The sequence below is a fragment of the Oreochromis aureus genome, linkage group 20 (genome assembly GCF_013358895.1).
Source record: "Oreochromis aureus strain Israel breed Guangdong linkage group 20, ZZ_aureus, whole genome shotgun sequence".
Lineage (NCBI taxonomy): Eukaryota > Metazoa > Chordata > Actinopteri > Cichliformes > Cichlidae > Oreochromis > Oreochromis aureus.
In genome coordinates, this window is record NC_052961.1 from 7,224,558 (window position 1) to 7,252,123 (window position 27,566).

General features: G+C 40.2%; 3 protein-coding genes and 1 pseudogene across 6 annotated transcripts in view; all 4 read left to right on the forward strand.

Annotated features, from left to right (window-relative positions):
* The first annotated feature begins 1,848 nt into the window (after nt 1–1,848).
* LOC120435128 (P2Y purinoceptor 1-like) lies at nt 1,849–3,617 on the forward strand. Its single transcript, XM_039604110.1, has one exon. The coding sequence runs from the start codon at nt 1,940–1,942 to the stop codon at nt 2,912–2,914; it is 975 nt and encodes a 324-aa protein (XP_039460044.1). The 5' UTR covers nt 1,849–1,939; the 3' UTR covers nt 2,915–3,617.
* Nucleotides 3,618–12,183: 8,566 nt separating this feature from the next.
* LOC120435105 (P2Y purinoceptor 1-like) lies at nt 12,184–13,953 on the forward strand. The gene has a single exon (XM_039604063.1). It carries the CDS (start codon nt 12,276–12,278, stop codon nt 13,248–13,250), a length of 975 nt encoding a protein of 324 aa, XP_039459997.1. The 5' UTR covers nt 12,184–12,275; the 3' UTR covers nt 13,251–13,953.
* A 3,522-nt stretch (nt 13,954–17,475) lies between these two features.
* Nucleotides 17,476–27,566, forward strand: part of LOC120435060 (UDP-glucuronosyltransferase 2B20-like) — a 31,993-nt gene continuing 21,902 nt past the window's right edge. For 2 of the 4 annotated variants that reach the window (XR_005609498.1, XM_039603864.1), the window contains exon 1: nt 26,020–26,090. The gene's annotated coding sequence lies outside the window, so the exon portion shown is untranslated. Of the gene's footprint in view, nt 17,553–26,011; nt 26,091–27,566 lie in introns of those variants that run through there. The other 2 variants (XM_039603865.1, XM_039603866.1) reach the window with 2 other exon arrangements.
* Nucleotides 24,070–24,677, forward strand: LOC116322697 (annotated as a pseudogene).

The window sequence follows — 27,566 nt, forward strand, 5'->3', positions numbered from 1 at the left end:
TTTTTGTTCCTGTCAACACTTTCGTTTTTGTCAGTGTACTACTTTGTGAGGAATAAATGGATTTTTGCTGATGTCTTTTACAGGATAATAAGATTCTACTTCAACTTTAATTTATCATTAGCTTCCTGGCCTGTTTGGGGGTGCACAGGTACCTGGCTATTGTGGATCCACTAAAAGTGATGGGAAAAATAACTGTCCCTTTTTGACTATTTCAGTCATGGTGGCTGTTGGGGACTGTCCAAAGTCTTCCAGATATGTTTTACACCAATCACCCACAAAAGCAACAAAGATACAAATGAAGCTGGAGAATGCTAACAAATCATCTCTAAGGAATACAGTGAGGATTACCTGAAATACACTGTTGGCTTGACATTCACTGGGTTTGTTATCCCATTCCTGCATGAGGGCAGGCGCTCCTCTGTGTGTCTGAATAGTGTTTTCAACTTCCTGGTTTACCTTCAAAGATTTCACCAGATTTTTGAGCATTTGTTTGTGTCAAACTACCAGATTGTACCTGTGATGCAAAGGTTTAACAAGATTTTAACATGAATTATTCACTTTGAAATTGTCCCTTACAGTTGGATGTTAATACTGCATTACGTATTACACTGTACTTCATTATCACTCTTTTTTCCTGAATAATAGTTTTGGCACAAATGGCTATATAAATGTATATTCATAGTTTTATCTCCAGGTTTGTTGTTATTCTGTTGCCTTTTATTCTGTGAAACTAAAACCCAGTGGAATGCATTTTTTCTGTGGGAGTGTTCGGGTTGCCTCGGTGGCCACGCACCTGTATTCCATGCCAGGCAAATATCTGAGAACTATTTCACCAAGCACAAATGGCAGCTCCACGCCAGTCCGTTAGTCACCCTTAGTGGTAACTTGGCTCTCTTATGTTTCCTTCCTATTTATACAAGTATTCTCTTAATATTACGCCCTTGTGCTCAGGTCACCATCCGGCATTTGAAAACATCTCCTGCCAGTCCTCCTGCCTGTTTTGCGTGCAAGGGAACTCCCTCAGCCTCCGTTTCTCCCTCCTCGGACTTTCTCCCACGGACAGCTTCCCCTCCGAGCCCTACAGTCTGACTGTGATTGTAACCCGTATTTTAACTCGTGTTTAGTTGTTAACTCACCACTTTCCTGCACTCAGGTAATTGTTCCCCTTTCTGTTGCAGCTTCCCACGGTCCTGATCACAGCTTCCCAGGGCATTTCAGTTCCTTTTTCCTCCGTTTGAGTTATATTATCATTCCCTTTGTTGTTCCTGTTCATTTTTGTTAAAGAAATAAATTTGTACATAGTTCCTGTGAATTTTGTATTGAGTCTGCTTTTGAGTCCCGTCTGTGTGTGTGAACCAAAGTTCATGACACAGACAAGAACTTTCACTTTCACATTCAAAACTCTCACTGAAGGGAAATTTTTACCTTTCTTTTCAGCCATAAAACTGCCCACCCAAGCATTCAGTACAGCTAACCCTGATAAATACATGATGCGCCTGCCCTTGGTCTGCTAAATTCACTCACCTGTCTCTCTTCCTGTTAGAGTTACATGTATTAATACTGACTGCTGACCTTTTACAAAATAACATGTGGATGTTGACTGTGGGTTTCAAACAACATTTTTAGTAGAGCACCTATTTTTATTTTTAGAAATCCCCTTTTCTTGAATTTTAACCAACAGGGTATGTAATTTTTTTAGCACTTCCTTTTTTATGCACAGACAAGGAAACAGCCTACATAGAGATTATACACATGTGTGAATCTGCATGCATCTGTGCATGAGGCGTTACTCTGAGATGTCAAATAGGATTTTGAGATGACTGAGATGTGTCAAACAGGAAGTTTTCTTTGAACAAATAGGTCATACCTTCTCTGCTCTTCAAACACCACCTCTGCCACTGAAGAGTTTGAATGTACTGTCTTCTTCTTAGGAAACAGAATGAATACAACTTACTGGTTTCATTCAGTCTATGAATATAGAACTCTGCCTGCTATTTACACCACTGGTTTCATCATTGGTCTGGGAGCTAATGTATGGGGACTAAAGTCTCTGATTCAGAAATGGAAAATTCTTGGACACATTAATGTGTTTCTTCTGAACCTTGGAATTGCCAATTTTCTGTTCCTGCCAAGTCTCCCATTTTTGTCGGCGTACTACTTTATGAGGAGTAAATGGATCTTTGGAGATGCCTTCTGCAAGATCACAAGATTCTGCTTCAACCTGAATTTATACGGCAGCATTGGATTCCTCACCTGTATAAGTGTGTACAGGTACCTGGCTATTGTCCATCCGATGAAAGTGATGGGAAGAATAACTGTGACTCACTCTGTGGCTATCTCAGTTTTGATTTGGCTGTTGGTGAGTGTTCAAAGTTTTCCAGATATGTTCTTCCCTAAAAACTCAAAAAATAAAACTGAAAAATGCTACCATACCACATCTTATGACTATGTGGAGGATTACCTGAAATACAGTGTTGGCTGGACTCTCACTGGGTTTGTTATCCCACTCCTTATCTTACTTGGCTCCTATGGACACGTGACTCTTGTTCTCTGCCGCATTAATACCATTGATAAGGTGGTGAAACAAAGAAGCTTAAAGTTGATGTTCATCTTGATTTTGCTCTTTTCGGTTTGTTACATCCCCTTTCATATTTTTAAGAACCTCAGCCTTTATTCAAGAGTTTTGATCAAACAGAAGATGCGTCCAGATTGGGATAAGGGAGTGCTTAGCGCTCATCAGATCAGCCGTGGTCTTGTGTGTCTGAATAGTGTTTTGAACCCCCTGGTTTACCTCCATGTCATGGATATTCCTGCTCAAATCAGACAGATGCTTCAGCGGTCTCGTCAGATATTTACTCGTTTCTTTCTGTCAAAGTACGGCAATGTACCTGTGGCACAAAGTGCAGATGTTTAACAGGAGTTTAGCATGAATGATTGAGTTTGTTTATTATACTGTGCTTCATCCAGTTAATTATTGCTCTCTTTTCCTGTAACAACAGTTTGGGCACAAGTTACTATATAAAAGTATATAAATACTTCTATTTCTGTGTTTGTTCTGTTGCCTTGTATGTTGTGAATAACTGAAATCCAGTGGAACACATTTTCTATTTTGGTTTAAAACACATTGTCTTTATTTTTTATGCATGATTGTAATTGCTCTGAATAAGCTTCACTCATTTTGACGGAGTCAGTATCAACAACCAGTTGCTAACATATAATTTTTCTACAATAAATGTAACTTAGTCTTTGAAATATGTATTTTTTAAACACCTTACACCAACAACTTTTACTTCAAGAATAGATCAGGAGAGAGCACTGGCATACTACTAAAATTTGTTTCATATTTAGTGCATTTTTAATTGCTGCCTCACAGACTGCTTCCGTGCTCTTATCAAATGTTTTTTATAGGTGTGGCTGAGTGCGTGTGGTACAAACCACAGAAAAGCAGCAGTCATTGTACAACTGTGACACTGACACCTTTAAAAACTGACTGCATTGTACATTACATTGTATTTAATTCTTTTAAACACTGCATTCTTTTTATTATTGATGCGTTGGAATTAGTGGTCACATATCTGTGCATAGATCATGTTAAACATGTTCAAAATAAACTGATCATTTAGATAAACTTGCACTTGTTATGCCTCGTTGTGTTGGAGTAATAAGATGATTGTTACTGTCGGGGTGGGGGATGAAACCGTGCTCTGCAGGGTTTCTTTCTGTTTAAACACCTGTTAGGGAAATGTTGGTGTCCTGATAATACAAGTAACTCAGATTGTTATTATCATCCTGTATTAGCTTCAAATACTTAGCCAAAGCCACTATCAATGGCAAGTTGTTAATACGAACATTCTATTGACAACAGAAATTCTACAGTTATCCTCCAAAATCTCATAATTTTAACACTTCAAAGCAAGCATGGCATCATGAAAATTTCGAGCCCATTTTTTTCCATTTCCATTTACTTTTGTGTGATTAGTAATCATCCTCAGAATGCTGGCTGTCATTACAGATGATGTAGTGACTGTTGACAAAGATACATTTGTTGTTGCTACGACACCGAAAGCACTTTGTGGATGTTTGGGGCTAAAAACCCCCCCAATAGTTACTTCCTCTTGCAATAATAATGCACAGCACAGTTTTAAGAAGAGGTCAGGGATTACAGCTTCGCTGCCACATAACTCTAACAGGCAGTCATGCTTAACCCCTAATTACTAGTTTGGTCAACCATGAACAGAAGATACATGGTACTCTTGCATATTTGCTCTGGCAAGACTTAAATAAGTGATGAAAAGCATGAAAGTGTTTAAACTTTGAAATTAAACAACCCAGAAGGGTATAGAAGAGTGATGGTTCAATCAAATAACGGGCTCTTTTAACTTCCTCATTTCTTACTTTTATCAGCCAAGCATGCAGGATTTAACACTTTAAAAAGGGAAATTGCTTCATTGCTGCCTACAGCATGCAAACATGCAGAGCTTTCTGCTTGTTTGTGTACAGCAACAAATGACCCTGCTCAAGGCCACAAGCCAAAACACGTTGGTCACTTCATAAAGTTGTTCCCTGTTACTTTAAGTGTGGCTGGAGTCTTCACATCATCAGATTGTTTGTGTGCAGCACCCTGTAAGCTACGAGCAGATCCATGTTAGGAAGGGGTTAGGGATTACAGCTGTGCTGCCACATTTTCAAGTTACATGGAATTTAATTTTATGCTACACTCCAATGAAGCAACAAGCAAACCACTGGTACATTCATAAATTAATTACATGTAAAGTGCCAAAGAAATGTATGCACCTTTGTGCCAACACTTCTAAACATCTGAGGTCTCTGTTTTGACACATGGGCATAAGAGTTGCAAGTTCGATTCCCATCCAGTAAGGGTCCTGGCTAGACCCCCCATGTTAAAAACCAAGCCCTGGAATGGCGCGGTCTGCAGCCTGTCTGCAGCTTGGACACAAAACATTTCACTCCATGTTGTGCTCTGTATGATTGTGTATGTGATGAATAAAGCTTGTTTGTTTGTTAAGTGGAAAGTTTACTGAGATGGTGTTGCTGCACATGAAAAAATGGCAACATGTATGCACTGCAAACAAAAGACGTGTGCCCTATTTAATACTCAGAAGTGAGTCCATGTGGTCAGCAGTGTAAAATGACGTCTCCTTGATTCAATGATTTAAGCATTTTTGAATGAGTTGTTGGACTTGGAACCAAATAGGACACTCTCTTCTGCAGAGTGCACAAGAACCAATGCCTGGCAGGTTGATGCAGGATGCCAGCCCCCTGCTACATTCAAAGTTAAGAAAGTTTGGTTATCCTCCAAACAAACAGAGGTTTTAGACAAACCTCTAAAATCTCTGTCCAAGAAACTGGCTCCATGCTACATTGGTGCTTATGAGATAGAGACAGTAATGATTCCTTCCACTAATGCCAGGTTAAGCTTGTCTTGTTTAGTTATTTGTGCCCTCTAGCCAACCCCCCACCACCTGTCGTGGTTATGGTCATATAGCATACACCCTTAGACCTTCAATACCTTGAGGAGTGGGAAGGATATGATCAGAGGAGCCGTCCTGGATTCCTCAGTCGTTCATCTTGGATCCATCCATCTATCCTCACTAAGTTCTTCACTTATTGGATGAGTGAATCTGGGTGGCCATGGGAGGTGACTGCTGTTGTTGGCCCTCTGTGATAACCTGTGTCTGTGCCTCCTTATGTCCAGCTTAACCCCATCTGGCTCAAGAACATATTACTTACCTGAATCCTTGGAACTGATCTTAACTTTCAATCCCTCACCTGTAGTCTGATTCCTGCTCCTACTGCTCCTACGCTCTAAACAACGACCCCTCCCAAAAACAGACTCATTCAAGTGAGCAACAGTTTCTCAATACATTCTTGGTCACCGCTTGGTCACCAGAAGAGAAACATCTGGAACTGTTGGATTAACTCCCGTCTGCTGTTCTCCTCTCCTGTAACGGCATCTGTTCACAACAAATTGTGGTTGTGAATAATAAAGACTCTGAATCTTATAAAGCTGTCTCAATTGTGTCTGCATTTGAGTCCTCCATTTTGCTTCAGCCTAATGACAATGAGTACAGCTACTGTGCATGCTGTCATGGCAAGAATGGGAGTGATATTAGATGCCTTCAGTTAGATAACCAGATCCTGCTTCAGCTGGACTTTGTATGGCAGCATATACAGTCATGTGATTAAAAAGTGGTTAAAGAAGTGCTTTACAAACAGTACAAAACTGAGAAAATATAATTCTGATTATTTCAGTTCTCTTTTGTTTAGAAGATGTTAAAATATGATTGTTTAATTCTATATATTTATAAAAATAAAAACAATATTAAGGAGTTCACAGATGCTTCAGAAACTCTGTGTTCATATTTTAAATTACCACCAGGGGAGACTCTTACCTGTACTGTCCTTGCTCTGGTGTCACCCTGTAAACACACTTGAACCTGATATATATTACTATTCATCTATACTTTTTATGCTGAATTATTCTCTCATAGATAGCTGCGTGTAATACTAACTGCTAACTAAACTGCTAAACCAGACCATAGGACATTCACTGTTGGTTTGCTGTATGAAGATTTTAAAACATAATGCTTAGCAGCACTTTTTATTATGGCATATGACTAATTTCATAAAGGACATTTAATTGCAATTTTATGCCCTGATTTCACAAAAATTGCACTTTAATTGCATCTGCAATTTAATTTTGGAAGAATTACAGCCTTAGCTGTGCAGTAGATCATATTATAAAGTGCTGCTGCTTAATTAATTGAAAAGAAAAACATATCCACCGTGATATATTTTATATTTTCTTAGTACTTTTCAAGTCATAGAATAAAACGCTTCTTGTGAACAAGCAGTTTAATCAGTTTTATTTTCATAGTGCCTAGTCACAGAAACGGTCACCTCAAGGTGCTTTATATTGTAAGGTAAACACTCCACATCAATACAAACAAAACTCTAGCAACCAGATGATGCACTATGTGCATGTATTTGTCGAAAGGAAGAAACCTCAAGAATCATGCAGCATTACTAAGGGAGGATTCAGGGTCATTCAGGGCCCAAACTATACTTTGGCAACAAGGCTAATTTTAAAGGCAGAGAGGGTGTCTGTCTCCCAAATCTAAACTGGGAGCCTGAAAACTGAAGGCCTGAAAACTGAAGGCTCTGCCTCTAATTCTACTTTTATATACCCTTGGAACCACAGGTAAGCCCGCAACCTGGGAGCAAAGTGCTCCATTGGGGTGGCATGGTACTATGAGGTCTTTAAGATAAGCTGGTGGGGTCCGATTATTAAAGACCTTGTATATGAGGAGAAGGATTTTTGAGCCAGTGAAGAGAAGCCAGTATGAGACACACATGGTCCTTCTTTCTGGTGAGTCCTCTGGATGGCAAAGTGATGCCGTCCAGAGTAAGCATCTGGTTAGATACTTAGTTATCACGTTTCTAAGAAGTACAAAAGCTTAAAATATTATTCATAAGAACGAGCTCATTCAGGTCTTTGTGTCTTTATGACATTCCTGCAGTTTAACTAATAAATGTGTGTGTTATCTGACGTTATGGATACATAAACCTTGGAATCATATATATCTGCATAGCAATGAAAATGTATACTGTGCCTTCTAATAATAGTTCCTAATGGTCACATTATAATGTAAACAGAAAAGGCATGTTGCAGAAGTAAGCAAATGGATGCTTGCTTGTGCAACACGAGATGCACAGATATTTATCTTAAAAGTTACACTTTTTTTAACTTGTAGGGCGTCGAGCCGGGACAAAACGCATATAATCTAATTTTCTTCCACTTCTTTACACTTACTTGCTGGTGGCTATAGCTCAGGAGGTAGAACAGGTCATCTACTGATCGAAAGGTTAGTGGTTCAACCCAGTCTGCATGCCAAGTATCCTGGGCAAGATACTAACCCCAAGATGCTCTCTGATTCATCCACTGGAGTGTGAATGTTAGCTTAAGAAAGCACTGAAAAAGCATAGAAGAAAGTGAATGTGGCATGTTGTATAAAGCGCTCCAATGATAAAGACAAAATTAAGATGTTTATTAAACTTTTAATGAACTTTGCAGATTGTCTCGGTGGAGTTAAATAAAGTCAACTGTCTGCTCCTTGCTATCTAAAATATAACAGGGCATTGGAGTAAATTCTCTACCATCTCACACTGCTGTTTAATCAGTTTTCTGTTTGATGTTTATTCAGCTTTATTCAGCTGTAACTTTAATCTCAGCCGAACCGATTTACTTAGGAACAAATAAAACACTGAAGAAAGCCAAACAATAACATTTTTAAGTTATCTAATTGAGTTATATATCATGTTTAACCTGACCGCAGGGGGTTTGAAAACAATGTGCTGGGAGTCCAGTGTTCTCACCAGCTCTAGTGTACCTTGACCTCCCGGGTCACCTATCGAGCTAGTGGGTAACAGATGTCTCCGAAAACCTTGGAGCACTTTTTGCAAATATGTGATGTCTTGATAAATCGAGCAGATATTTGAAGTTTACACAGCTACATTCTCACCTGAAAATATCTTAAAAGTTTATTTTGTGACCCAGAAAGAGTAATATTAAAACTACGTAGCTGCCGCCATTGTTGGAAACTGGAATTGGCTGGGCCGCGCTATGAATTCTGGGATAGGTTGAGCCGTGAAGAACACACCCAGCCCATTCTTCAAATCTGGGGAAAAGGAGGACACATTTGTCGGCCGCATTTGGAGGAGTCTTCGAATTTGGATAGCCTTCATCGCGTCGTGGTCACATAATCGGTCTACAAATGCGGCCCCCGAAGGATGCGGCCCCTGAATTTGCTGCTTCTTCTTCTTCTTCTTAGGCGTTTAATGCCAGCTGGCATCCTTGTAGATGCATTGCTGTCATCTTCTGTTTCAGTCCGTTATTACACTCTTAAATCCTACTACTTATTCCTGCGTCTTTCAGGATCTTACAAAGCTTCAAACGACGCGTTGACTATTAAATTAGTCGTCAACGATTTTGATAGTCGACGTAATTGTGATGCACCTAATCGTGGCAGCCCTATTGAGGAATTGGTTTCCCTCTCCCGCAGAATTGATAATCGTGCGTGAGAGAGGGAAGCTGAGCAACGGTCCAGGCTTCTAAGACCTGTGTTGCGTCCCGAGTTCCGCACTGCACCGCCTATTCTCCCGTCTGTGCCCGCAGCTACGGGCGCCCGCTTGGCATCACACCCTCCTCCAGAACCCATCGGTAGGTGGTCAGTGAACGGTGTTCCCTTGCCAGAGGAAAGGGAACACCGTTTTCGGGCCGTGGACTGCTTGTACTGCGGGAAGCCAGGACACGGCATCGCGGGCTGCCCGGTTCGCCCAAACGAGCCAGCCCACCGGTAGGCCCAGGAATACAGGTGGGGATTGCTTTAAGTTCAGCAAGACCCCGATTTTTATTAACTGTTGCCATAGTGACCACCAATAAGACCTTCACTGGACTCTGGAGCAAAATTTAATGGACGTTTAGCTAGCAAGAGAGTTAAAATTGCCACTCACACCGTTAGAACCTCCCTCCATTACTCATCAGACTGCACCAGTAAAATTAGTCACCTCCGTAAACCATAATGAATTAATTCCCTTCTTCACTCTTCCTTCTCCTGACACCCCACTGATTCTTGGTTATCTATGGTTACAGAAACAATCCTCACATTGATTGGGCCGCTGCGGGTCTCTTCTTTGTGGGGAAAAAGTTGCTGCATGCAACCTTGTATAGGGCTTTGGAGCGTGATGTCACGGGAGGGGGCATGGCTACGATTTTTGGTCGAGCCGCCATGTTAATAGGCCAAACAAAGGGCTACAGGAGCGAAAGCACACGGAAACATCAGCTATGGCTCGTACTTGCTGTGTTGTCGGTTGCAATGTTAGATCACACGATCAGGAAGGGAATAAGCTGGAAAATGGGCTCTCTTTTTATTGTTTCCCCTCCTGGAGGCAACGCGAGGGATCTCATGTATCTGATGTTACCAAACGAAGACGTCAGGCTTGGATAGCAGTGGTGAGACGAGCTGATATCGAGTTCTCTGCCATCATTTTTTGTTGGTGTGCTCCCGACATTTTCATTCTGGTAAGTTCTAAAGAAATTCATATTGCTCTTTATAGGCTTTTAGTTTTATTTTCAATGCGCTGAGGTCATAGAAAATTAGAACAAACATCCTAATGTGTGATGCAGCAGAACTATGTTCTGTTTATGGAGTAGCTTATCGGTGACAACTCCTCCAGAGTAGCAAGTGGAATTTGCCTTTTTTGCTGACGGCTCCTTTTGCCTTTCACTGCAGACGGTGTCTTCATGTTTTCATGTAGAGCAATTTTTGGGGCAGCTGCTGAGGAGAAGTCAATGTTATGTGCAACCTCTGGCTGTATCCTGGTCATATGGTCAACGTACTCACAACGTGGAGGCTTAAAAACGGCCAAATCTTGTACCCAACCGTTTGTGAATTAGATGCGCGCCTCCAGGGATTTATAATTCCGAAAATGATTCGCCGTGTATGCGCTGACTCCACAGACAAGGTACGAGAATGTATCAGGGTAGGACAATGGCGGTTGGTCTTCAGGGTTTCTATTCCACTGCTGTATTTCATACGGGTCCGCATTACCAATGCATGCTATTTTTTTCCAAGTACCGTCTCTTGGCGTCCGGGCGCAATCAGTCTCGATACAGTCCTTTGACTTTTGAGCTGATTTTAAGCATGGTTCTGGCAGTCGTCCTTCTAACACAGTGTGTTTGTTTTGATTCATGGCCTTCTAAGACGGTGCCGCGATCCCATAATGCACTGCGGCGTTACGTCAACTCCAAAGCCCTATTGATTACCAGGGATTGAATGACATTACCATAAAGAACAAATACCCACTGCCTAATCAATTCTTTTTTTGAGTCTCTTCAAGGGCCCACCACTCTTACTAAGTTGTATCTACAGAACACCTATCACCTTGTTCAGATACATGAGGGGGATGAGTGGAAGACTGCCTATAAAACTCCACTGAGGCACTTTAAGTATTTGGTCCTGCTGTTTGGCTTAACTAACTCCCCTGCGGTTTTCCAAAACCTTGGTCAATGACATGCTCCAGGATTTTTTGAATGACCAAGAAGACCAAGAAGCGACATGCACACTATGCCAGTCTCTGCTGCACCCCAGCCCCTGAATATCGGCCTAGTCTAGTTAGCTGCTAAGAACATCCTGCTGCCCATACATCCAACGTTCCATGTCTCGCAGGTTAAACCGGCCCTTTGTCAGGTCACCGTCTGGCATTTGAAGACATCTCCTGCCAGTCCTCCTGACGGTTTTGCATGCAAGGAAACTCCTTCAGCCTCCGTTTCTCCCTCCTCGGACTTTCTCACACGGACAGCTTCCCCTCCGAGCCCCACGGTCTGACTGTGATTGCAACCCGTATTTTAACTCGTGTTTAGTTGTTAACTCACCACTTTCCTGCACTCAGGTAATTGTTCCCCTTTCTGTTGCAGCTTCCCACGGTCCTGATCACAGCTTCCCAGGGCATTTCAGTTCCTTTTTCCTCCGTTTGAGTTATATTATCATTCCCTTTGTTGTTCCTGTTCATTTTTGTTAAAGAAATAAATTTGTACATAGTTCCTGTGAATTTTGTATTGAGTCTGCTTTTGAGTCCCCACTGTGTGTGTGAACCAAAGTTCATGACACAGACAAGAACTTTCACTTTCACATTCAAAACTCTCACTGAAGGGAAATTTTTACCTTTCTTTTCAGCCATAAAACTGCCCACCCAAGCATTCAGTACAGCTAACCCTGATAAATACATGATACACCTGCCCTTGGTCTGCTAAATTCACTCACCTGTCTCTCTTCCTGTTAGAGTTACATGTATTAATACTGACTGCTGACCTTTTACAAAATAACATGTGGATGTTGACTGTGGGTTTACACCATAAAGACTTTAAAACAACATTTTTAGTAGAGCACCTATTTTTATTTTTTAGAAATCCCCTTTTCTTGAATTTTAACCAACAGGGTATGTAATTTTTCTACCACTTCACTTTTTATGCACAATCAAGGAAACAGCCTACATAGAGATTATACGCATGTGTGAATCTGCATGCATCTGTGCATGAGGCGTTACTCTGAGATGTCAAATAGGATTTTGAGATGACTGAGATGTGTCAAACAGGAAGTTTTCTTTGAACAAATAGGTCATACCTTCTCTGCTCTTCAAACACCACCTCTGCCACTGAAGAGTTTGAATGTACTGTCTTCTTCTTAGGAAACAGAATGAATACAACTTACTGGTTTCCTTCAGTCTATGAACATAAAACTCTGCCTGCTATTTACACCACTGGTTTCATCATTGGTCTGGGAGCTAATGTATGGGGACTAAAGTCTCTGATTCAGAGATGGAAAATTCTTGGACACATTAATGTGTTTCTTCTGAACCTTGGAATTGCAAATTTTTTGTTCCTGCCAAGTCTCCCATTTTTGTCGGCGTACTACTTTATGAGGAGTAAATGGATATTTGGAGATGCCTTCTGCAAGATCACAAGATTCTGCTTCAACCTGAATTTATACGGCAGCATTGGATTCCTCACCTGTATAAGTGTCTACAGGTACCTGGCTATTGTCCATCCAATGAAAGTGATGGGAAGAATAACTGTGACTCACTCTGTGGCTATCTCAGTTTTGATTTGGCTGTTGGTGAGTGTTCAAAGTTTTCCAGATATGTTCTTCCCTAAAAACTCAAAAAATATAACTGAAAAATGCTACCATACCACATCTTATGACTATGTTGAGGATTACCTGAAATACAGTGTTGGCTGGACTCTCACTGGGTTTGTTATCCCATTCCTTATCTTACTTGGCTCCTATGGACACGTGACTCTTGTTCTCTGCCGCATTAATACCATTGATAAGGTGGTGAAACAAAGAAGCTTAAAGTTGATGTTCATCTTGATTTTGCTCTTCTCGGTTTGTTACATCCCCTATCATATTTTTAAGAATCTCAGCCTTTATTCAAGAGTTTTGATCAAACAGAACATGCGTCCAGCATGGGATAAGGGAGTCTTTGGTGCTCATCAGATCAGTCGTGGTCTTGTGTGTCTGAATAGTGTTTTGAACCCCCTGGTTTACCTCCATGTCATGGATATTCCTGCTCAAATCAGACAGATGCTTCAGCGGTCTCGTCAGATATTTACTCGTTTCTTTCTGTCAAAGTACGGCAATGTACCTGTGGCACAAAGTGCAGATGTTTAACAGGAGTTTAGCATGAATGATTGAGTTTGTTTATTATACTGTGCTTCATCCAGTTAATTATTGCTCTCTTTTCCTGTAACAACAGTTTGGGCACAAGTTACTATATAAAAGTATATAAATACTTCTATTTCTGTGTTTGTTCTGTTGCCTTGTATGTTGTGAATAACTGAAATCCAGTGGAACACATTTTCTATTTTGGTTTAAAACACATTGTCTTTGTTTTTTATGCATGATTGTAATTGCTCTGAATAAGCTTCACTCATTTTGACGGAGTCAGTATCAACAACCAGTTGCTAACATATAATTTTTCTACAATAAATGTAACTTAGTCTTTGAAATATGTATTATTTAAACACCTTACACCAACAACTTTTACTTCAAGAATAGATCAGGAGAGAGCACTGGCATACTACTAAAATTTGTTTCATATTTAGTGTATTTTTCATTGTTGGCTCACAGACTGCTTCCGTGCTCTTATCAAATGTTTTTTATAGGTGTGGCTGAGTGCGTGTGGTACAAACCACAGAAAAGCAGCAGTCATTGTACAACTGTGACACTGACACCTTTAAAAACTGACTGCATTGTACATTACATTGTATTTAATTCTTTTAAACACTGCATTCTTTTTATTATTGATGCGTTGGAATTAGTGGTCACATATCTGTGCATAGATCATGTTAAACATGTTCAAAATAAACTGATCATTTAGATAAACTTGCACTTGTTATGCCTCGTTGTGTTGGAGTAATAAGATGATTGTTACTGTCGGGTGGGGATGAAACCGTGCTCTGCAGGGTTTCTTTCTGTTTAAACACCTGTTAGGGAAATGTTGGTCTCCTGATAATACAAGTAACTCAGATTGTTATTATTATCCTGTATTAGCTTCAAATACTTAGCCAAAGCCACTATCAATGGCAAGTTGTTAATATGAACGTTCTATTGACAACAGAAATTCTACAGTTATCCTCCAAAATCTCATAATTTTAACACTTCAAAGCAAGCATGGCATCATGAAAATTTCGAGCCCATTTTTTTCCATTTCCATTTACTTTTGTGTGATTAGTAATCATCCTCAGAATGCTGGCTGTCATTACAGATGATGTAGTGACTGTTGACAAAGATACATTTGTTGTTGCTACGACACCGAAAGCACTTTGTGGATGTTTGGGGCTAAAAAACCCCCCAATAGTTACTTCCTCTTGCAATAATAATGCACAGCACAGTTTTAAGAAGAGGTCAGGGATTACAGCTTCGCTGCCACATAACTCTAACAGGCAGTCATGCTTAACCCTAATTACTAGTTTGGTCAACCATGAACAGAAGATACATGGTACTCTATTGCATATTTGCTCTGGCAAGACTTAAATAAGTGATGAAAAGCATGAAAGTGTTTAAACTTTGAAATTAAACAACCCAGAAGGGTATAGAAGAGCGATGGTTCAATCAAATAACGGGCTCTTTTAACTTCCTCATTTCTTACTTTTATCAGCCAAGCATGCAGGGTTTAACACTTTAAAAAGGGAAATTGCTTCATTGCTGCCTACAGCATGCAAACATGCAGAGCTTTCTGCTTGTTTGTGTGCAGCAACAAATGACCCTGCTCAAGGCCACAAGCCAAAACACGTTGGTCACTTCATAAAGTTGTTCCCTGTTACTTTAAGTGTGGCTGGAGTCTTCACATCATCAGATTGTTTGTGTACAGCACCCTGTAAGCTACGAGCAGATCCATGTTAGGAAGGGGTTAGGGATTACAGCTGTGCTGCCACATTTTCAAGTTACATGGAATTTAATTTTATGCTACACTCCAATGAAGCAACAAGCAAACCACTGGTACATTCATAAATTAATTACATGTAAAGTGCCAAAGAAATGTATGCACCTTTGTGCCAACACTTCTAAACATCTGAGGTCTCTGTTTTGACACATGGGCATAAGATGAATGCATGCCAGAGCAAGTATGGAAAACATACACAGAGGCAGATCTTAGAGCATCAAGTCGCAAGTTCGATTCCCATCCAGTAAGGATCCTGGCTAGACCCCCCCCATGCTAAAAACCAAGCCCTGGAATGGCGCGGCTATGTCTGCAGCCTGTCTGCAGCTTGGACACAAAACATTTCACTCTATGTTGTATTCTGTATGATTGTGTATGTGATGAATAAAGCTTGTTTGTTAAGTGGAAAGTTTACTGAGATGGTGTTGCTGCACATGAAAAAATTGCACCATGTATGCACTGCAAACAAAAGACGTGTGCCCTATTTAATACTCAGGAGTGAGTCCATGTGGTCAGCAGTGTAACATGAAACATGTCTTTAACAGCTGGCAGGATGTGATATGTGCGCTGGCCTCATTCTAAGAAACAATGTATAGGTACTTCAGTAAAAAACTTTACTTTAATGTTGAGCTGATCTTATTTACATGCAAGGTTTAGACTCATGAATGCAGATTTTGCAGGTAAATATTTATTTGTTTTGCCTCTGGTGAACTTTTGCACTAGTTTAATGAGCAACTTGATAGCAAATAAATGCTGAACAGCATATTCTCTAATTATGCCAAATACAAATACAATGTCTGTTTTGCATTATAGGAAAACATTGAAAAATGTGTTTTTAGGTGGGAAAGTATTTTTGGAGACAAGATCTTTAGCACATGTTGAACCCCGAATGATTAGTTTGAAATGCACCGAATTGCGAATAAAAAATGTAATATAAACTGAAGTACAAAACTAAATATATTGCTTTGTGCATAAACTGCCTGATGTGAAGTTGCTTAGTCATGCAGCTTAATGTACTCTCGCTCAAAGACTGCTGATAAACATGGAGCATTAAAATAAATTTTAAAAGACTTAAGTAAGAGACCAACCTGGCTTCTGCTCCGCGGCTGCTGAGTGACCCCTCATCTGGGACTCTCCTCAGCTCTTTCTGGGATCGTGACGCAGCTGCCCCTCTGTTGGTCTTCCTTGGTCTCTTGTGTTCTGGGGGCCTCTGGATGTCTGGAGTTTTGATCTCCTCCATACCTGCGTCATGCCCTGGAGGACGGGGCAGTGGCCCCCCACACCCTCTAGCAGATCATTACATGAAGGAACCTTTTAAAAAAAAAAAAAAAACCAAGCGCGTCCATGCTCACAGGTGTACACACAGGTGATCACACACAAACTACACCCTTTTGGCTCTTACCTCAAAAGCACACTGTGCGCTGTCGATCTTCGTGCTGCACAATAATGTTTAATATTTAGTATTTACTGTCATATTCCCATAGATCATTGTGATGATGTTTATTACTCTCGTTTTCTTCTGCTTGCTTTCTTCTTTCTTTCTCAACAGGTGATCCAGGTGATCGATATATGTATTTTTGTCTGCTTATTCTGTTGGTTTTGGTTTTTGCCCTTTTTCCCCGTCCCTCTTCCCGCTGTTTTCTTTCCCTCTTTCTTTCTCCCTTTCCTTCCCCAGTCAAGTCTGTCCCGTATTCAGCAAGTGAAAATAAAATAAACAATAAAAGGTGAATCAAATGGACCATTACGGCAAGGCTGGGATGGTCCATTTGGTAAAGTAAATCCGTTGGGCATCTTTCTTCGCCTTTAGACAATAATTCTGATGGCAAAAGAGCCAAACGGGACAGGTTAAAAAAAAGAAAAGAAAAAAAAAATGAAATGCACCGAATTGCGAATAAAAAATGTAATATAAACTGAAGTACAAAACTAAATATATTGCTTTGTGCATAAACTGCCTGATGTGAAGTTGCTTAGTCATGCAGGTTAATGTACTCTCGCTCAAAGACTACTGATAAACATGGAGCATTAAAATAAATTTTAAAAGACTTAAGTAAGAGACCAACCTATTAGTCTTTTTGAAGGGATTTAACATAATTATAATGTTCTTTTCCCTTCTTCCAGGTAGAATGTGTGAGGAGATGATATATTGTTCCATTTTAAACAGTTAGTAAAAAAAAAATACATATGTAGATATCAGTAGAGAATCGAAGGTACCTCAGTTTGTTTTATACCAATAGAGTGACAGCTGTAAAATGATGCATTTCAGAAAGTAGTGAAATTCTATAGAGATTGTGTTTTACCAGTAAAGCAGGAGGGTACACCAGAAAAAAAATACGGGTGGGGGGTTAAAAGAGGAATGGTACAGTTTGCTTGGACTCTAAAGGAGCAGAATGGACGAGTTCAACCAAGGACATGTGGAGTTATACATTCACTTGTGCTTCAATCAGCGAGTGAACAGGACTGTTGATAATAGACTCAGACCTTTAAAATCTCCTTCATGTGGATTTGAAGTTAAGCAAAAACTCAGGCTTGAGGTGAGGATCAATTTTACTGGCAAATTTTATCTCCTCATTTAAAAAGGTTATATGGACAGTGTGTTTTATGTGCTGAGCAGATCTATAGAACAGTGCGACTCTTTGTAGAACAAGATTTTGCACCTCTTACATGGTCAATGATCACTTACTGTAAGTGGAGAGATGACTCATAACCAGTGTTGGGACTAACGCGTTATTAAGTAACGCGTTACAGTAACTACGTTATTATTGTGGTAACGAGCACGGGAACTAGTTATTATGCCAAAACCAGGAACGCGTTACTCGTTACTGGGATTTAGATAGGCTCGTTACTCGTTACTTCGTGTGGTGGATATCGCGGAGCTTCCACAGATTCAATAACATTAGCAAGTGGTGGAGGCCAGCAGGTGGATGAAGGAAAGGGAGGCAAGAGCAGAGACCGAAGCGGCCGCCGGTCCGCGTGTCAGGTGAACTGAACTTCAGGTAGAAGTTATGACCTGCAGTCTATCGGAGTCAGATATAAACCAAGTTTAGGTGGAGTTTATTTTCGGTATGCTGACATTTTCGTACTGCGTACTAGCTAGCATGACGGAGTTTCTATACAGCTGGGTGGGTGCTATGTTACTGATGTTGAACTTTATTTTGTTCATACGGTTAATTATTAGAGTTGCCAACCGTCCTGTAAAAAACAGAATCGTCTCGTATTCAGAGAAAATATTACGCGTTTCGTACTGAGGTGAAAAGGAACACAGTTTGTCCCGGACTTCAGCTACAATGAAAAAGACACAAAGCTGAAGCTGCACAGCTGCCTCTTCTTCTCTCATTCTCTCCCGTTTCTACTTCAATCACGAAACTGATCAATGATCAGCTGATCGGCTTTTCTCTCTTGTTTATTTATCGCCCACTTTGCGCCAGAAAGAGGAAACCAGCGGAGGTCGCGCTAAACAACAGCAGCACGTTTAAGCTTGATCAGCTGTTGTTAGAATTTATTTAATATTAATTTCTAGTATCAGCTGATGTTTGCTGGAGCCACAGCTGTAAAGCTGCTGGTCATGATATCAGTTTGGTTATCTGGTGAGAGGGAAACATGCAGATGAAACCAGGAGATGTCCTTACTGAATCATCAGAGCTGAACAGGTGATGGAGAAACAGGTTTACCTTTTAGGTGACATGAATGAGTTGGAGGGAAGTTATGAGCTGTTTCTGAGAGACAAATAACGCCAGGATCCTTTTCTACGTAGCTGACAGCTGGTAACTGTGCAGGGGCGGATCTAGCAAAGTGTTGCCAGGGGGCCAGGTAGGGCATTAACAGGGAAAGGGGGTGACAAGGAAATACTTTTCTTTATTATTCTCATATAAAATGTCTCGCTTTTAAAAAAATAATTATCTGAGTCTTACAACAAACAATTGATAGATTGATACATATATACCATCCGAACAGTGTACATCACTGTCACAACAGTGTTTATTTTCATTCAAAGGCTTTATGATTTTTCCTATAATGGTGGGCGGTCTCTAGTCAAAATGCCGGGGACGATTTTTTTTGTCCCAGTCCAGCTCTGTATGCAGCTCATCTGCAGCCTGGTGTTACCTACATCTTTCCTATTCAGAAGGCAGAATTTCCAAGTTCTGAGTACAATCAAAAGCACCACGACTGCAGTTTTTGTGTTGGATGTAAAAAGCAGGCTAGAATCATGGCGGCGGTCAACGACGGTCCAGGCGTGGGATTTCTCTCGTGGAAATGTGCACATTATTTTTTCCTTTCTATTGGTAGGTGGCACAGTGCACTTGTGGCAAGTAAGCAAGCTAGAAGACTGGCAATCTGGCTGGTATCCAGTTACGGAAGCAACACATTAACAAGAGAATTCTGAGTAAAACCAAAGTTACTTTCCCTAGTAACTAGTTACTCTGAAAGTAACGAGTAACTTGAAGTAACTGAGTTACTTTTTTAGAGAAGTAACTAGTAATGTAACTAAGTTACTAATTTAAAGTAACTTACCCAACACTGCTCATAACCACAAAAATTATTTTAATTCATAAAGACAGCTCATATGTGAAGAAACATGTCCTGTGATGACCCCCTTATCACTTGAGCTGCACTTTATCTCAGTTTAACACTAAACCACATGTTGATCAATAGCGTATCCTAGATGTAGTTGAGCATAATGAAGTGTTGGGTGAAGCTGTGATCAAAATATGTTAATATGAACTGATGATTTGTGATGCAGTCAAAGCTTTAAATTCACAAAAAAACAAAACAGAGCACAAAGAACCTTACTCTAACAAAGCCCCCCTATGTTTCACAAGAAAATCTTGCCTCCCCCAAACACATCCTCCAAACACACACACCCATATTTTGTTTTTAAACTCCATTGCACTTTATTTCACACCTCAAACCTTTAGTAAACAATTAAAAAATAAAAGTAAACTGCAATAAATTACAGGTAGCAATAAGATAAACTACTAACTCTTTTATGCTACGTCCACACCTAGTATTATTTGAAAACGAGTATTTTTGAAAAACGCAGCATTTTCTATGCGTTTGGGCCTTTCGTCCACACGTAAGCGTCGTTTCGAATCACTGAAAACAGAGATTGTTAAAAACTCCTGCCAGGTTGGATACTTTCGAAAACTCAGGTTTTGCGTTTACGTGTGGACAAGGAATACGGAGTTCGTCACGCAACGTCAAAGGTGTGTGCCTTTTTTCACATCCCGCTGTGCGCCACATCACTGTTTACATGAGATGAATTTCTACAATGGTGGACAGAGATAAAATACTGTTGCTGTTAATTTGACTATCTTGAGGTTTTACACCCTTACATATACACACACAGTTACTGTCCCTCCATTTAGAAAGGCAGAGGCGTCATGGTGTAATTATTTTATGTGTAGTTGTTTTTTTCCTGTGTAATAATATTCAACATTGCTATAAATACATTTTTCAAAAAATGACTCTCTGTGCAAAATGGGTTCAAAAACATAAACAGCTGTGGGATACTGTTAGTCTGTCATTTGGACAGGGGTAACAAATTGTGGCAGGATCAGCCTGATATTATTTGTATCCCGCTGTAACTTTACTGTATAAAGAGGTAACATCTCCAACATTTCAGGAGTAGTTAGTCATTATAAGAAGTGTTTGTGAACTAAAAATCAAGAATGTGCGATACTGTTGGTCTGTGATTCGGACAGCCCAGCGCTGCTCCCGACGCAGGGAAAACTAATTTTGCAGGGGTGACCTACCTTGGCACCTGTGCAGGTGAAGCCAAAGGCAAGATATGCTTCATCATATTTTCTAGTCTTTGGCTTGGAAGAAAGTTGGTTTGGAAACGTATCTGGCAATGCTTCATCTTCTGCTTTGTGTAGGAGCCCCGTCAAAAACCTGTCTATTATGCTAGCAGCGTCCAAACTTTCTTTTTTAAATTTTTTTTTTTATACCGCGCCCCCATGGCAAATCTTAATACAACATACACAAAAAGTCCATTTAAAATACAAAAACATGTTCCATATTCTAAAATAATGTAAACAAATGGGCATAACAGGCATTTAAACAAACTCATACACACACATACTGCTTAGCAAATACCAAATAGACATACAAATTATAACTAACTTTGTTCCGTCATTCCACCCATCCATCCATCAATCCATTCAGCCAGCAATGTAGACCAAACTCCTGCAGTGGTTGTACAGGGACCAAATGGCTTGCAGCAACAGGCCAGACACCCTATGCTCCTGAAGCACCTCCAGTGTTGCACTATGAGGGGTCTGGTTGAAACCCTTCTCCGATTCCACAAAACACATGTAGACAGGTTGGGGAAAATTCCGAACACCCTCGAATATCCTTAAGAGCATGATGACCTGGTTCAGTGTTCCACGAAAGGGACAAAACCTGTATTGTTCCTCTGTATCTGAGATTACACTAACACTACACTAACTCTAACATCTATGACCTAGACACAAACCTTCCCAGGGAAACTGAGAAATGGGAATCCCCACACTAGTTTGCCAATCCAGTCTGCCTCTGGAATGGCACTTGCTCAAGGTCCATCCTTCATAATCCCAATAGCCAGACTCAATAGCTGGGAATCAGACTGATAGGGTTCCCACTTTGGCCTCCCATGTACACATTGCACCCAAACCCTAGGGCATTTCCTGTGGGCTGAGCACTCACGAGCATGTAAACACCTCACAGTATCCCATGTAAACTTGGGATAGCTCAAAAATTTCAATCTCTTTGATATCAGAATAATATCAAAGAGCTGCATGGTGCAATGCAGCTATCAAATGATCAAAATCTATATAAATGCCACATTCCAGTTTTGTTGAAAAGTAGTTGAGTAATTGTTTGCTTAAACTAAAACCATTTTCAACAAAAGGGGAATTGTTCTTCTGAAGGTCAAGAACTTTTTGAACTCAAACTATTTATTAATTCAATAATGTGTCTCTTCTGCAGAAATGGGGCCATATCCAGCCTTGGCAATTTTTGTAGTGTTTTCAGCAGCTCTGACTTCCTCGTGTGATGGTGGAAAAGTGCTAGTATTTCCAGTAGATGGAAGCCACTGGCTTCACATGAAAATCCTTGTGGAGGCTCTTCATTCTCGTTGTCATCAAATCACTTTAATACGTTCCTCCACTAGCTGGTACATTTCTGAGGTCTCACCTTATTACACCTCCATCCAGTGGCGGTCCTAGCCTGTTTGGCGACCTGGGCGAACACCCCCCCCCCGACACACACACACACACACACACACACATGAAGAGAGAGAGAGTATGCATAGTATGGAAATGGCTACTAAACAGACATCATAATTCGTCATACCATGAGAACAGGACAAATCAACAATTGACACTGACTAATTAATATTATATTATTGTATATATTGTTTGGAGTTTTAGTCTGTTACTGTTACTATTTTTACCATTTCTTCTTGGAGGAACTGTAACCCACATAATTTCCTTAGGGATTAAGAAAGTATTCTGATTCTTAATGTTTTAGGATACATGACCTGCCATTATCCAATGACACATCTGCTTACCTGTATCTTTTGCTCGTTTCTCCTTGTAGGAGCCATAATTAAATGTATTGAATTTTAATGATCACTGGGTTTTCATTTGTTTGGTTGCTATGGTGATGTGTAACGGGAGTCACGTGGGTGGTAGCGGTGACATTAAGAGGGCGTTGTCAGTCTGTCATTCACTGGTTTGATTTTGACAGAGAGGAGGGCTGGGTAGCCGTAGTTTTTGTTGACCGCAGCACAACGAGTTTCCCCTTGTTGCTTTAGAGCCTGTGAAGTTTTAAGAGTTTGAATCGCGAGCCGATCACATTGCTCTGTAAACTTTTCAAGCACTTTAATAAACAAGCAAGCAATTCCACCTCTCGCTACACTCCTCCTCTTCTTTTCTCTTTTTTTTTAAAACTTTAAAAACGGGTTGTAGGTGAGACTTTAAATCAACAAAATATAAAATATACATTTTAAATTGTTATTGATCCCTTTACCCCGAGTCCTAAAGTGTATATTTATTTTTTTACTCTTAAATATTTATTGTTCGTTTACTTGCACTGCTGTAACTGGGCCTCGTCGTCTCGTCTCTCTATATTCTGAACTGTATGTAGCGGAGATGACAATAAAGTTTACTTTGACTTCAGCAGCGAGCAGGCGCACCGAGGGCTCTCGCGCTCACTTTTGGCGCATAGAAAATTTTGAAAAAACATCTGTGCAAATTATAAGTCTGTATCATAATGTCCGGTGTTTTCGTGTTTGTTGGTTTGTTTTTATTTTGTTTTATTTTGCGAGTTGGTAATTTTTGCTGCTCCAGCCAGCCAGAGAATCCCCCGCCGCCCCACCCTCTCCTCCCTGTGCCGCAAGCAGCAGGCGCACCTCGTAAACGGAGGGCGCCCTCCCAGCAAATGGGCGATAGAAAGCCGATCGGTGCTGACATTCCCAATATGCGCTGGCATGATGTCGGGGCAGCATGAGTACGAGCAATCTTATTTTTTTGCCGATGCCCGTGATGCCGCCCCCCACCACGATGCCGCCCCGGGCAACCGCCCGTGTCGCCCGTATCTAAAACCACTACTGCCTCCATCACAATTACCCAGGAACAGTCCCAAAACATAGAAAGTCAAGACTTCATGACCTCATTCCTGAAGACGTCACTTGAGATCCGGCGCAAAAGTTCACTATGGACATTCACTGAGTTTTACAGCAACCTTTTTAAAATGGTACATGAAAACCACCAAATTGTGACAAAGCTTGTCAGCAGGATTTTTGAGAATAAGACACTGATTAAAGAGCTGAATGAAACTGGATATGATCTTTGTCTGACTGATCCTGCATTTCCAGGTGGACTGCAATTGGCAAATTATCTTCAACTTCCCTTGGTTTACAATGTACGCTGGTTTTTCAGTGGAGAGGCACACCTTGCCATCGCTCCTAATCCATTGTCCTATGTTCCTGCATTGTTCTCCCATAACTCTGACAAAATGGACTTTTTTCAAAGAATCAGAAATATATTTTATCACAGCATATTGATTTACATGCACTACTATGTTGCCAGTCCATGTTACCAACCTCTGTGTGATCATTATTTTGGAAAAGATGTTGAGCTCATTTCTCTAGTCCAAAAGGCTGACCTCTGGCTTGTGCGTGTTGACTTTACATTTGAGTTCCCTCGTCCCACCATGCCCAATGTTGTTTACATCGGAGGCTTCCAAGGTAAGCCTTCAAAGTCTCTCCCATCAGAGTTTGAGGAATTCGTCCAGAGTTCTGGTGAACATGGGGTGATCGTCATGACATTGGGCACCCTGCTGAGTGACCTTGGACCTGAGTTAACAGAGATTTTTGCCTCAGCATTTGCCAGCCTCCCTCAGAAGGTTGTGTGGAGACATGTTGGGAAAAGACCAGCCACTCTGGGAAACAACACCATGCTGGTTGAATGGCTGCCTCAGAATGATCTACTAGGCCACCCCAAAACCAAAGTTTTTGTCACACATGGGGGCACAATGGCCTGTACGAAGCCATTTACCATGGTGTGCCAGTTCTGGCCATTCCACTCATCTTTGACCAGTATGACAACGTGGTGCATATGGAGGCCAGGGGAGTGGCTGAAATAGTTGACGTGACAAAATTGGATGTTGACTCATGACAAGTGTTCTGAAGAATATTTTGGACCCAGAAAAGCCCTACAAACAGAATATGCTCAAACTGTCACAACTTCATCATGATCAGCCCATGAAGCCTCTTGATACTGCTGTTTTCTGGATAGAGTATGTCATGAGGCACAAGGGTGCAGCACATCTACGCACTGAGCCATATAAGCTGCCTTGGTATGCCTATCATTGCCTAGATGTGATGGCAATCCTTGTAGTATTTGGCTTGCTTATCATTGCTTTAGTTTGGTTTTCTTGTCAATGTCTAATTACATTTTTGTTGAAGACAAAGAAGTCCAAGCATGAATAGATGTGATAATAAACTTTATCATGTGACAATAAGTAAAAGATACAAAGTAAGAAGCAGTGTTTTGTGTTACTTTATTTTCTTTTTTTGTTTTAGTTTTTATTTCTATTTAAAGTTTTATATCATCACCTTTATTTTCAGAGTGGCAAATATTCTTCCACCTTACTTTCAAAGAACAGAACTAGCAGGTGGAGCGGTGTTCGGCTGTTTTTTGCTAAAAATTCAAAAGTCAAATCCCAGATAACAATAAATGTTTGACCCTACTGAGGCCCACATCTACAGTTTTCTATGGCCAAATTTGTCCTTGACTGTAAGCATTGACTCTGGTAAATATGGCTACTCCTCTGTTGCTTAAAAAATTTAAGGTCAGATGTTAGAGACCAGAATATAACTTAATAGGTTATTCCAATAACCAACTGAGTTATGTCAAAACTAGTCCAGATCAAGCCCATATGTCTGCTATTTCAGAGCTCTGGGAAGATAGCAACACTGACAAGATGTGCAGCAGAACAATAAAAGTCCTTCACGTGTAAGAAAACCTAGTTAAGGAAACCATTTAAAAGATAGTACAAATCTCAGCACATGTATTACCAACAATTTGTTTCTAAAAAACCTTCATAGCTTATAGCCTCATCTCCTGGTTAAAGTGTCATCCATTTTTTGTGCGTACATTTTGAGCAGAAGAATCTAAGTGCTCTTTGGACATGGTCATAAGGTCATGAGGCCAGTGTAGCTGAAAGAGGGAAAACAACCATTGTGTGCACAGGTGCATTTTCGACAACTAGCTGCTGACTCTGGAGGCACATACGTCATCTTGTGCTCTTCTGCATCTCTCATTTTCTCAAAAGCCCTGACTGGAGCTGCCACACCTCTGAATAATGCAAAGTGTCCATCTGTTGTTTCGACACACTTGGCTTCTTTGTGTAAAAGCAAGTGAGTCACAAAGACAAATATTGCAAAAGTGGTAGAGTCTGATAACATTAGATAAGAAAAAAAATGTACAGAAATCAGTGGCCTCAGTGGATCCTTTCGTAGGTTTTGACACGTGTGTTTTCACTTCCTGGTTTTTTGGGGTTTTTTTAAAATTTGATTTGTCATTGCTGTAAGTAACTCATTTAATACAATCTCACCTGTTATAATTTGAAGTTCATTCTATACTATCTCAGCTGACAAGCTAGGTAAAATTAGAGGAGAAGAGAAGCAACAACAGGGAGAAACCTGATTGCTCTCTTGGACACTCCTTCTTAGTATTCAAACATAACAGTGTTTATGAGAAACTCTGCTGTTTTCTTACGTCTGTGTATCGGTTTTTGTGGTTTAGACAAGGTTATCAAGGTGGGGGTTCAACAGTTTCTGTGTGCTCAGTTTTCACGTTCTTATGCACAGCTTTTTTTTTTCCAAAGCTACAGACATCTAATCCACAGCTTCATACAGCAGATCTAGGTCACGATTTTGTTGCATCCTGTGTATACTTTGCAGTTGGGTGCGGTAATAATGAAAACAACAGTTTAAGATAATGCAATCATTTATAAAGTACACAGAGCTGTGTGCCCAGCAGATATTTAAATCTGAACATCGAAATGTACTTTAATTTTATATATAAAAACTGACTGTCAAGCATTTCTTAATGTTATTCTAAAAACATTTGCATGCACAACTTGTTGTTCATGCTCTAAATATAACAGCAAAACTACATACTTAAATAATGCAGACCTGATACATAAGGATTTGATGCTTGTGCAAGAGCTTTAACTTAGCCAACTTGTGCTGATCATTAATTAATAATTAGAGAAAATAACAAGGTAAATATGGCAAAAGCAAGGCATGCAGTGTAGCATAACACCTATATACATCCTTACTAGGCATTTTAACAAACTCTGACCATGCAGTTCATTATTCTGAATTGCCTTAAGTCCAAACACAATAAACACCTAAATCAGGACAACATAACCACAATGAACTTTAAACAGTGGAGAGGGTTGTTTTATTGTAACACTTAATAACATCACGCTATTACGTGTTAATAAGGTATTAGTAAGTAATAAAGCAATACTGCTCCTTAGTATGTCATGTATAAGTACAGAAATGTTTACTATTTATTAATAAGCTCATATATAATGTGTTCATGGTATCATTTAGAAATTCTAAAGTGTATATATAATGATTAAGATATCAGATCACTGTTGAGTGTGTTAATAGATGTTTCATGAATATTATTTTCTTATTTTAATTCATGGTTAATTCAGGCACTTATTAGATGTTAAGTATTTTGTGAAAATGAAAGTACCTCAAGACTTGAGGAAGTCTCAGCTTTCTTCACAACAGAAAAATGACATAACATTGACAGAACCACCCCAACCCCTCTGTAAACCACTCCAGTGTCAGCTGGAGTTTGAAGTCAAGCTACATTATCTTCAAAATGCAGAGATAAGAAACCACCAAACCCATCACCTTCTGTCACTCACTTAGCTTCGAAATTCTAATTAGTCTCTATTAGTGAAGGGTCTTTAATTTACCATATGAAATGCCCTGAGGTAAGTGTTATTGTGGTTTGGTGCTATGAAAATATAAATTGGAT

Excerpts from the sequence above, each read along its gene's own strand:
- LOC120435128 (XM_039604110.1), top strand. The coding sequence starts at position 1,940 with ATGAATACAACTTACTGGTTTCATTCAGTCTATGAATATAGAACTCTG.
- LOC120435105 (XM_039604063.1), top strand. The coding sequence starts at position 12,276 with ATGAATACAACTTACTGGTTTCCTTCAGTCTATGAACATAAAACTCTG.